The following is an 11,968-nucleotide window of genomic DNA, read 5'->3' as shown; positions in this document are numbered from 1 at the left end:
AATGTTTAAATCAATAGTACTAGAAGCTGTATGATGTGTGAATGGGATTAAAAAAAAAAACCCCCAACAAAAAGCCTTTAACTTCCATCTTAGAATCAATATGGGTCTTGGTTCCAAGGCAGAAGAATGGTAAGGGCTAGGCAATGGGGGTTAAGTGACTTGCCCAGGGTCACACAGCTAGGAAGTATTTGAATCTGTATTTGAACCTAGAATCTGTTGTCTCCAGTCCTCACTCTCTGCCCCTGTGATTGAGTTTTAAAAATGATTATGACTGATCTTATTAAAAGATTTTGTTCAGACTGTTTTCAATTAATTTTTTATATCCTGTCAAGGTGTATATAAATAATTCTTATACCACTGCTAATCTTCAGATGGCTCAGTGACTTAAAAAATTATTTTTTTATTGAAGGCCAAAATTAGAGTTGTTGAAAGTACATTTTTAGGGAAATAGAAGTGACTCCATTTTGTGCTATATTTGCTATTTTATTTCTTTTTCTGTATGACACAATGTATGAAAGCCTCCTTTAGTGGCTGCTTTCCCTAAATTATGTTGTTTACAAAATAAAACTCTTAGGACTCTGCCTAGTTCCAGGAACTCATCCATTTCTCTATCCTATGAAATTATGGACCCAGCAGGAGCTCAACAAATATTAAATGACTGATAAAGTCATGGTTTTGTTGAATCTGATGTATCTATATCAAAGGCTTTTCTTTATTAAAAAGTTTAAGCCTCATTTCTGGGGGGGGGGGGAGGTGGATGGAGGGAAAGAGGAAGAGAGAAAACATCTTATCTATGGGGCTGTGAGACACCTATCTACCACTTACTGACAGGGCCTGTTACCTATACCTATACCTTTGACAAATACAATACAGTGATGCAGAGGGGCCAGCAAGAAGCTTGAAAATTCTTGAAACCCACCAATAAGTTAGCCAGAATGCTAAGTGGATAGAGCAGCCTGGTTTGGAGTTGGGAGGTCAGAGTTCAAATGTGACCTCAAGACACTTAGCCCTAGGTGCCTGTTTCTTCCTTTGTAAGATGAGCTGGAGAAGGAAATGGCGAATCACTCCAGTATCTGTGCCAAGAAAATCCCAAACGGGGTCAGGAGTCGGGAATGACCGACAAACACGAAATATAGCTGCTCTTTCCAGGTTTAACTGGTTTGAGCACCAGGCCACCCCTCGAGGCAGATCTTACAGCCATTTTATGAGAGGGTGGGCGCTTGGTAAACACTCACTTGGAATCACTCCTCAGAGAAGGAGCTCGTAGACCAGACCAGCCTGACCACCCGGCGGCGGCAGCGGTGGGTGGGTGGAGCCGGGGCCGAGGAAGGGGCGCTTGCCCAGACTCAGGCCATCCCCTCCCCCAAGCCAAGCTTTAACTCCATCTCTTCTGACTCCCAGGCCGGCTCCCCCCGGTCTCTTACCAATCTCTAATATGCGATTCAAATTCCCATTCTGCCCTCTCGTTATAAGGGTTACCTCGGGGCCCTCGGTCTCCTTCAGAGGAACTCGAGGCCCCCCAGGGGCAGGCGAGGCGAGGGGATGGGGAGCTGCCGTTTTTGTTATTTACGTGGCGGCAAAGAGGTCACAAAGAAAGAGGAGAAAGGTCAAGTTCACATGGAAGGGGGAATACAGGCAGCCCATCCCCTTAGTTCCGCCACCAGACTGAGATCTCCCTCTGGCTCCATTCGGACCACCTGTCCTTGCCCCACATATGCTCCGCAGCACGTGTGCCCGTCCGAGCCACGTGACGCGACCCTTCAATTCTGGGAGCGCTGTGGTTGGAAGTCTGAAGACCAATCTCTGTACCCTCTGAGGTCCCCGGAAATGCCTGATTGTTTTCCTTTTCGAAGGGCCCCCGCTTTAGGGCCGGATCTTAAAGAAGAGAAAGAAAGCATCTTCTCTGGAAGTATCTGGCCCACGAGTTCCTCATTCGTTGAGCAGAAACAGCTTCAGTGGAGCTTTTCCCCCCGATTGGTGTGAGGCACTTCCTGGGGTAGCCCCAGCTCGAGCGGGGTCCTTCCCGGACCGGTCGTGGCGGATTGCGTCATAGTTGTGCGCGCCCGCCCGGGCTGCGGGGCGCCGTTCGTGGTCCAGTGCCCCATGTCGCTACCCCGGTGCGCATTTCGCTGGGCCCGGCTTCCGGCCCGGTTGGGCGCCGAGCTGCGTTCGGGCCGGGAACCCGGGCTTCGGGCACTGAGGCAGGCCTGGTCCTCCTCTTCCTCTTCTTCCTCCTCGTCCTCCGGCGGCTCCAAGGCTCCAAACACATCCCTCTACGTCCCGCTGCCAGTGAAGCCCCTCGGACCCAACGCCGCGGGCGACGTGGGGGCTGAGCTTACGAGGCCGCTCAACAAAGGTGAGCCTGCGTGCCCCTCCCCGGGCCTCAGTTTCCTTGTCTATAGTACCAGAATGTTCGCGTTCCTTCCTCTCCTAGAGCCCGTAGACCCAGGGCTCCTGACACCGAGCCTCCCTCCCCGACCCAAGTGTCCTTTAGAGCCTCAGTTTACCGATCTGCTCTTCGAGGGAGGCCCCCACTTGCCACTTGTAAGGAGCAAACCGTTAAGCGCATTAGGCATGTGAGGCTCATAGTCGGCTGCTCGCCCCGGCTCTGCCCATCAGACTGGGCGCTCCCCAGGAACAAGGCCTGAAAAGGCTTTTCGATTTTCGTGGTGCCTTCTGCACACTGCAGGTCTTTAAAAGAAGTTTGCTGAGTCAATCCAAGGAAACAAATGCAGTCAAGCTGAGCCGCCCCTGTAGGGATGGGAGAGACTGCCCTTTACAGAGGATGGGGAGGAGTGAGGCACCGCCCCCCCCTCGCCCCCTACCGCGAGAGTGGGTCCTTCCCCACCTCTCCTCTGTGTGGTGGCAGAATCTCCGTATTTGGAGGGAGAAGATGGGGGTCTGACCTTGGGCTTGAGCCCAATTATATGAGAGACCTTGGGTGAACCTTGAGAAACTTGAGTTTTGGGGAGCGGGAGCCACCCTGGCAGGATTGGACTTCCAGCCTGGGTCCTCTTCTGTCTTCCTACCAGGCTTAACCTCCCCCAAGGTAAATACTGTCAGAAGTTGTGCTGCCCCTAGATGAACTCAGGTCTACTGTAGCTCTTCTAGAGCCTCAGTTCCCTCCCATGTAAAATTGAAATCATAACCACTTGTATTAAAAATGATTTATGGGGGGCAGCTAAGTGGCTTGGTGGATGGAGAACCAAGTCTAGAGACAGGAAGTCCTGGGCTCAAGTCTGCCTGCAGACACTTCTTGCTGAACATCCCTGGCAAGTCACTTAACCCTCATTGCCTACCTATCCTGTTACTGCACTTCTGCCTTGGAATCAATGTTGATTCTTAGACAAAAGATATGGGGGTGTGTGTGGTTTTTTTTTGCTTTTTAGGTTTAAAAAAAATGATTTACAAAGACCTTTTAAATGAGATTTAGGAAATTTTAATAGAAATGGACTTGAGACTGGGTTTCTCTAGGTCCTTCCCACCTCCTCTCCCCTACCCCGCACCCCAGTTTCTTAAGGCTAAAGGGCACGATCCCAGGATAGCCTCAGGTTTTATATCTAGAAAGGGTTATTGAGTCCACTTCTTTTATTTTATAAGAGAAAGCTGAGACTAAAAGGCCTGACTTGCTCCAAGTCACACAGTTGGCCGCAATGAGATGGGCTTGTGACTCCAAATTCAGCCCTTTTTCCATTTTACTAAAGTGGCTCTTAACAATAATAATAGCTAGCATTTTCATAATGCTTTAAGATTTGCAAAGAGCTTTTAAGTATCCCAACCCTGCTTTGAAGTGGGTGATTTATCTTTATTTTATAGATGAGGAAACTGAGGCTGACAAAAGTTAAATGATTTTCTTGGGGTTACAATAGCTAGTAAGTGTCTGAGGCAGGATGTGCACACAGATTTTAATTAATTGAAAATAAAAAAGCTTACCTTCTGACTTAGAATCAATACTGTATATTGGTTTCTAGATTGAAGAGTTTGGTAAGGACTAGGCAGTGGGGGTCAAATGACTTGCCCAGGGTCACACAGCTAGGAAGTGTCTGAATCCAGATTTGAACCCAGGACCTCCCATTTCTGGGCCTGACTCTAAATCCACTGAGCCACCCAGCTGCCCCCATGCACTCAGATTGTAATTCCAAGTCTAGTAATCATAATTCCAGTAATCAGTAATTCCAAATCCAGTAATATTGCTAACCAGCAATATCTTTATTGCATCACTTAGCCACCTCTTAATATATGGGTCTGGAGTGTTGAAAGCCTTCCCTGCTTGGTGCTAAGTTCTTATCTATTGGAGGATGGAGGTCCTAAGGATAATGGGATCCTACTCTGGAGATGCTGTATTTTTCTTACCCAGGAGACCTAAAGAGAAACTTCAGTAGATGGCAGTGTGTCCCATGAGGTAGACAGCTGGTGATGCAGGAAACTTGAGGGCAGGATCCCATTAGGTGATGATTTTGTTTTGTGGCAGCCTTTGTTTCTTCATTTAGGAAGGTGATTAGGATCTTCTGGCCAGAAGAGCATGAGATACTGAGGGAATCAGGTAATTGAATGAGGCAAGGTGGCAGTAGATGACACTAAGAGTCAAAACTAGGAACTGACAAGAGAATTGTTTCCTAGACCTCAGTTCTGCCAGTATAGGCATTTCCTGCTTATCTGAAGAGACCTTATGTAGGGGCAGCAGCTGGGTGACCCCAGAGTTGCCTTCTCTCCCCTTCACAGTAGTTAGCTGCATTTTGAATTTTCCTGTTCTTGTATTTGGGATCCCCCAAGCTTAAGCCCCCATTTTTCATCTCTTAACCAGTGCTAAGATCAGCAAGTATTTAAGTGCTTAATGTAAAGGATATGAATGCAGTGAATGAAGTGATTTTCCCCTCTCCACCAGCTTACATTCTAATAGAAAGACAGCAGGGTCATACAGGTTTAGGAATGAGTAGAACAAGAGTACATACAAATCATTACAAAGCCATTGAATACTTGAGAGAAGAGGGCAGAAAAAGTAAGAGGAGTGAGGGAAGGCTTCATGTAAAGGGTATGTTTGAGCTGCCTCTGGGAGGAAGTATATTCTGAGACTGAGGAAAGGGTGTAGGGATGGCCTCTTAGGCCAATGCAAAGGCACGGAGACATGGGAAAGCCAGCCTGGTGTTATCCAGGAGTGAGACCTCAGTGAGGTTGGGAAAAGCTACTGGGGAAAGGGAGAGGAGGATTCTAATAGCTCACTGGGAACTTCTACCAGCAACAGAGGTCATTGTCTCCAGCTGCACCCCACACCTGGATCAGCTTCCCTCCTCCACTCTGACTAAAGACTAAAGTCCCTGGTTCTCCCGGAAGCCCTTCCTAGCCCCTCTTCACTCCGGTGCTGTGCTCTGCTGAGTGTTTCCTGTTTGGCTGCATAGTGCTTGTTTGGGTAGATTGGTTTGTGAGTAGTAGACTGGGAGCTCCTTGAGTGCAGGGACTGTCTTGTGCCTCTTTGTATCCTCATCCCTTAGCACTGCTACCAGCACCACCTGTGTATTTAGTGTTGACTGATAGGAACCTCCTGGAATTTGAGTGGGGAGGTGACTCGGGTCATATCTGTGATTAAGGAAGATCCCTTTAGCAGTTGTGAACATAAAGGACTGAAGGAAAAGAAGAGAGACCAGTTAGGAGAGATAGAAGAGAAGTTTGGCTTTTGATTGGGGAGAAAGAGAGAGGAAAAGGGGAGGTGTCATATTACAGAGTCAGGGGACTTGAGTTCAAATGTATTAGTGACTACTTGGGCTTCACTTTCTCCATGAAATGAAGAGGTTGGATTTGGTGACCTCAAATCTCTTCTGAGCTCTCCATCTATGATTAAGTAAACTTTTCACTTCTCACTTCACTTTTTTTAGCCCTTACCTTCAAGTCTCAGAATAGATAACCATGAATCTGTTCCAAGGCAGGTGGACAGTAAGGGCTAGCTAAGCCATTGGGGTTAAGTGACTTGCCCAGGGTCACATGGCTAGGAAGTATCTGAGACCTGATTCAAACCCAGGACCTCTCAACTACAAGTTTGGCTCTATCCACTGAGCCACTTACTTGCCCATTAACTCCTCCCCTCCCCCTTTATTTTATTCCAGTGACAAATTTACAAATAAGTTTTCCAAAGTTACATGATTCATGTTGTCTCCCTCCCCTCTTCCCTCCCCCCTCTTGGAGTTGACAAGGAATTCCACTGGGTTATACGTGTATTATCAGTCAAAACCTGTTTCAAAAAAAATTCATTTTTGTAAGAGAGCAATCTTCTAAGACCAAAATCCCAAACCATATCCCCAAATAAACAAGGGATAAATCATGTTTTTTTTCTGGATTTCTACTCCCACAGTTCTTTTTCTTCATGTGGATAGCATTCTTCCTAATAAGTCCCTCAGGATTGTCCTGCATCAGCAAAGTCTATTACATTTGTTCATCCCACAGTGTTTCATTTACTGTGTATAATGTTCTCCTGGTTCTGCTTATTTCACTCATCAATTCATGTAGGTCTTTCTAGTTCTTAAAGAAATCATCTAGTTCGTCATTTATAGCACAATAGTATTCTATCACCATGATATATCACAGTTTGTTCAACCACTCCCCAACTGAGGGACATCCCTCATTTTCTAATTTTTTTTGCCACCTCAGAAAGTGTGACTATAAGTATTTTTGTACAAATAGGTCTATCCCCATTTTTTTTAATCTCTTTGGGATATAAACCTAGTAGTGGTATTGCTGGATCAAAAGGTATGCATTCTTTTAAAGCCCTTTGGGCATAACTGCCCATTACTTTAAAAAAACTTTTCCATTTGACAAGTATGAATTTCTCTCCCACCTGACTCCCTTCCAGTTGAGCAAGCAGAAAAACCAAATCAAATGTTCACGGGCAAACAAAACATTCTGTCCTTGGTCTTGTCTCTTTCTACATCTCATGTACCTCACCTCTGTTTGAAGAGATCGAGCCTCTGTTTGCTTCCTCGGTCCTTTGTTGTCCTTGTATCATTCGCTATCTTGATTCTGCTCATTTTACTCAGTTCAAATAAGTCTTCCCAGATTTCTCTGATCCATCTTTTCACATGGGGCCCCTTTGGGAGTTCTTGGCCACAAAAAGAGCTGCCATGAATGCCTTTGTACATGTGTCCTCTTCTCCAACCTCTTTGGGCTGCTTAGCACTTTGCTGCTGGTACTACTTCCTAGGGCACATCCTTGGCCTCTGTCTCCTTGTCCCCTTGCCCTGAAGCTGCATCTTACTTCCAGGAGACTGTAAGGCTCAGCTCAACTCTGGAAATGTAGCTGGATCATAACCCGGTATTCTGTGTTTCTACAGTTTCATCGTGTAAGATTTAAAATTAGGTTTGACTAAATATGAGAGTTACAAAAGTAAGATCGCGGTTGCTGTTTATAAAATATTAGCTCTTAAGTCAGAAAAACTGTTAGCAGCTTTTATTTACAACTGGGTAGAGATATGAAATTTAGGAAAGAGGTAGGGAAAAAAAATCACATAGCTACAAATACCCTAGTCCTAGACTACAAATGCAGATCTGAAAGTGAGTCTCACCAGAATCCAAAGTCCTAATTAGGAAACTGAAATCCAAAGATCCAGGAGATGCAGAAAAACCACTGAGAGCCTTCAGCACACATGAGGCTAAGACCGCTGAGAATCTCACCAGTACTTAGGCTGAAGAAGCACTAAAGAGAGAGGGTCTCCTGGCCAAAGCACCAAGGAAGCAAAGAATGAATCTTATCCTTCTGGTCTCACTTTTTATACCCCTTTTCCCCTATTACTTCCTGTCTCTCACTTTATGTGGACCAATCACAGCCTCTCAATTTGCCTAGCACTGCCCGAGGCAGGGCAGTGCTTGTGGCCTTTGGGGGTGTGAGCCAGGAAGTGACTTGTGAGCTCTCTTACCTAGTGACTTACCAAGTGTCAAGAAGGGGTACTTTAAATTATCGATTTGATTAAAGTTTGCTGATTGATTACAGAACTAAGAGAGTCTAATGTTCTCTTCACAACCTGGGCTCCAGGAGGCTTTTTCCTCCAGGACCAAAGTGAAAAGATCATCCTGTCTTTGTATACAGGATGTGTTTTCAAGCCTCCACGTTTCATTTTTCAGTCTTTGTATCTCTGCTGCCTAATCTACCTGGGATCTAAGGAGCACAAGGGCTTGTGGGTAACAGAGGAGCCTATTTATCCTTCTGGGGGTGGGAGTCTTAAGAATCTGGGGGGTTGGGCTCAGGTGGCCCCCATTTCAGCTCCTCCTTCCCCAGTGGAGATTGCCAGGCTGCTTCTGTATCCCTGTCAGACAAGAAGTAGCCAAGAACTTCACATTTTCCCCAATGGGAGTACAAATCCAAGAAATGAGAATTATCCCAGGATCGGAGATTTCCAACCCCCTTGTTTTGCAGATGAGGAAACTGAGGCAGAGAGGTTTAATGAGTGGTCCAAGGTCACATGGTTAGGAGATCCTGGGTAGGGGTGGTGAGCCTGCAGAGTCTTTATATGCCATTCTTCACTATCCCCCTCTCTACCCCCCAACTCCATCTCCATGTCTTCTTAGTGCAGGTCACAGCAGTAGAACACCAGGTAGGTCCTATTGTTTGTTGTTATGACCTTTTGTACCCCTTTGAAGAGAGCAGGGAGTCCTGGCCACTCTCCTTAGACCTAGTGCTGCCTTCACTTCTATCCCCCAGGAGGAAGCCCACCCTCTTCTGTCCTAGCGATGTTTACTAGGAGTGTCACAAAGCCAGGACTTACTGGCTTAAGAAGAGCATTTATTAAATGCCTTCTGGGTGCCAGGCACTGTGCTAAGCACCAGGGATATGGAGACCATGAGAGGCAGCCTCTGCCCTCTGGGACCTCATGGTCTGCTGGGGACAGACAGCATGCAAACAGCAGTTACCAACAAGATCCCTATGAGGTTAACTGGAGGGAATCTCAGAAGGAAGGCACTAATAATGTAGACTTCATGTGATTCCTGCAAGAACTTTCTCTACCTTCGTGTGGATCAGCACCACAGATTCTGATGCTATCTGGTCAAACATCCCACTCCTGAATAGAAATGGTTCTCTCTAACTTGACATATGGGGCTGGGCTGGGCTGGGGCTTGAACCCAGGTCTTCCTATCTCTGAGATTGTTTCTCTCCCCACTGTACCAGACAGCCTCCTAGGGCCAGCAAGAAGAATCAAAAAGCTTGTTAATCTGTTAAACTGTCTGTTGCTGCCCCACACCCTGCCTTCTAGGAGCCTACATTCTGCTGGTGACACATATATACACAGGAATAAATAAAGGCAAAGGAATTTCCAGTGAACCAAAGGGCTGTGCTCCCTGCTGTGAGCCTCAGTTTCTTCCAGTTCTTGTGTCTCAAGATGAGGCATTCCCAAGCCTCATCTTAAATCCTTCCTTCTGTAGGAGGCCTTTCTTTCCTCCAAAATTACTTCCCGTTTGGGCACAGTACAGCCTGCATGCATGCACCCTCCCCACCCACCCACCCACCTAAACCTTGTTGATGACTTAGTGAAGTACTAATTTGTCACAATGAGTTATTTTTTTGTTGTTCTTTAGCCACTTAAATCAAGAAAATCATCTTCCCCAGAATGATGGATTGTGAACTGACATTCACAGTCCCAATTGAAGTCAGCATTAGGAGGGTTAATAACTAGTTAATAGTCTTGACGGCTGATCTTGTTAGGGTTGGGGCTATCATCCAGAGGGTGTCTGAATTAATCACTTGTTATTAATAACCAAGATTCAAGTCATTCGAAGATGAACAGTGAAACAAAGCTTCATTTTTAATGTAACATTGTTGAAAACAGCAACTGTGTATATGTGCCTTTGTTGTTTTTTTTTTGATGCTAGCATTTCTCTCTTCAAAATATAATGCTCAGGAGCCCCATTATCAAACCAAATCTCTTGGAAACAAAGACATGTCCAGTTGTCATGAAGGTTTTTAAATTGAGCAAAGCATCCATTGCATATCTCTAAAAAATGTTAATCGCAGCGTGGAGAGCAAGCAAATGTTAAGAAGTTAGAGCTCTTTGACCCACATTCAACACTGTCAGTCATTAGCCTCTCTTTTTCTCTTCAGTGGTTCCCACTTGATAAGTAAACGTCATTGTCCCTTCAGCTGCGATATTCAGCTGGCGAGCAATGAGAAAACTTACCTCCACAAAATGCTTAGGAACAGATAAGTTCTCTTCGTGGCTGCTGACTTTGGTGGCTGAAAGAATTAGGAAAGAGTGAGCACCTGTGGGCTAGAAATGGTTCCTGAGTGAAGAAAGAGTGGGCCTTGAAGACCCCCAGAGAAGGTGGTGGAGGGAAAGGAGAACATTCCCAGGACAGGTTAGGCCAGTGATGGCAAACCTATGACACTTGTGTCAGCACTGACAAGCATAGCCATTTTTGATGACACGCGGCCGCATACAGAGAAGTATGGGGCTGCATACTGAGGATGAAACCTTTGCTGTAGTGTAGTGTAGACACTCTGTGCACTATAGATGACAATTCTACCTATATTAACTTACTATTTTGGCTTGTCAAATACAGTTATATATTACAGTTTTACATTTTTGTTATTTAAACTATAAATATCGTGAAATTATGGTTTTTTTCTTGAAGTGACACACCACCCGAGTTATGCTTGATTTTTTTGCTGAATTTTGATCCCAGGCTCAAAAGGTTGCCCATCGCTGGATTAGGCTAAGCAGACAGACTGGATGGGGATAGAGTGGGGGGCTAAGCAGGGACTTTCTAACTTGAGGAAGTAGAAGTCACCATAGATAGATTCTTGATTGATTCTGGATCCATTCAGAGTGGTATTGTAGGAAGATTAGCCTGTCTTGTGGCTTGAAAGATGCTGGGAATGGTTTAGTGGGAGAGAACTGGATAATATATGCCTTCCTTGTAATAAGTGGGTTGGTATTGTCAGGAAATGAGCTGGGTTAGTGACCTTGGGCATGAAGAAACAAGGCTAAATCTCTAGCATTCTGAAGAACAAAAAGCCTCTCTGTTGGGAGAGGAAAGAGTCAGAGCAGAGTTGAGCTCTTGGTTGATATTAATGTCCTTGGAAAGCAGCAGCTAAGTCTGGCTTAGATCAGTTGACACTGCCTCAAAGGCTAAAAATTGCCTCGTGGCTTTCATTCGGAGTCAGATCCCTCTTCAGCTTGGTTATGTTTGAGTCTGAGAAGGAACAATCTTATATAACAACTTTTCAAGAGTTGTTTTTTTATTTTTAATTAAGCATTTATTTTTCTCCCATCTCTTCTCTTCAACTGAACAAAAAGAACAAACTCTTAAAAACCTGCCTTACCTGATGTTCCATAATTTGGGGTTGGCAACCTTTTTGACCGTGAGAGCCATAAACGCCACATTTTTTAAAATGTAATTTCGTGAGAGCCGTGCAGTGCTCACAGTGCCGCTCCCGTAACAGCGCCTGAAAAAAAAAATGGACTTTATGGCTCCTGCAGAAAGAGCCATACGTTGCCGACCCCTGCTCTAGTGGATGGGAGCCCTCCTGGAGTCTCTCTTCAGAAGCTTGAGGAGCCTTGAGAATATTGTGGCTACTTTTGTTGTTTTATGACTGGCAAATTATTCTTGGTCAAGTTTTAATGAGTATTAAGTGCTACTATGTGCCTGGTTCTCTCTATGTGAAGTTCTGGGAAGATAAGTACAAGCAGAAAGACAGCTTCTTTAGATGGGTAACTCCCAAGGGGGAGGGGGCAGAGAGTACCCATGCCAGGGGCATGGTGAAGAAATCCTAGAGAACCAAGAGTGCCCCCTGGAGGGGAATGAAGATAGAGCTGGCCCGGACATCCTCCTTAAAATGGAGGGTCTGCGAGGAACCCAGTTATTTCGAGGAAGAGGTTCCCCGGTTGGATAGAATGGTGTCACTGGTGATAAAGTTGCATTCTCAGCCTCCAATGGCCAAGAGTTTTGGACACCTGAAGTGATGATCTCTGTCCCCCTTTTGCCAATAAGAA

General features: G+C 45.6%; 1 protein-coding gene across 1 annotated transcript in view; it reads left to right on the top strand.

Moving 5' to 3' along the window:
• Positions 1-2,103: 2,103 nt before the first annotated feature.
• The window catches only part of SUPV3L1 (Suv3 like RNA helicase), a 28,003-nt gene continuing 18,138 nt past the window's right edge, over positions 2,104-11,968 (top strand). The window contains exon 1 of the mRNA XM_044662934.1: positions 2,104-2,356. Within this exon, the coding sequence (XP_044518869.1) occupies positions 2,104-2,356 (253 nt within the window). The remainder of the gene's footprint in view (positions 2,357-11,968) is intronic.

This window comes from Gracilinanus agilis, chromosome 2 (genome assembly GCF_016433145.1).
Source record: "Gracilinanus agilis isolate LMUSP501 chromosome 2, AgileGrace, whole genome shotgun sequence".
Classification (NCBI taxonomy): Eukaryota; Metazoa; Chordata; class Mammalia; order Didelphimorphia; family Didelphidae; genus Gracilinanus; species Gracilinanus agilis.
Note: the sequence above shows the minus strand (reverse complement) of the source record. Positions and strands in the feature narration are given on the sequence as shown.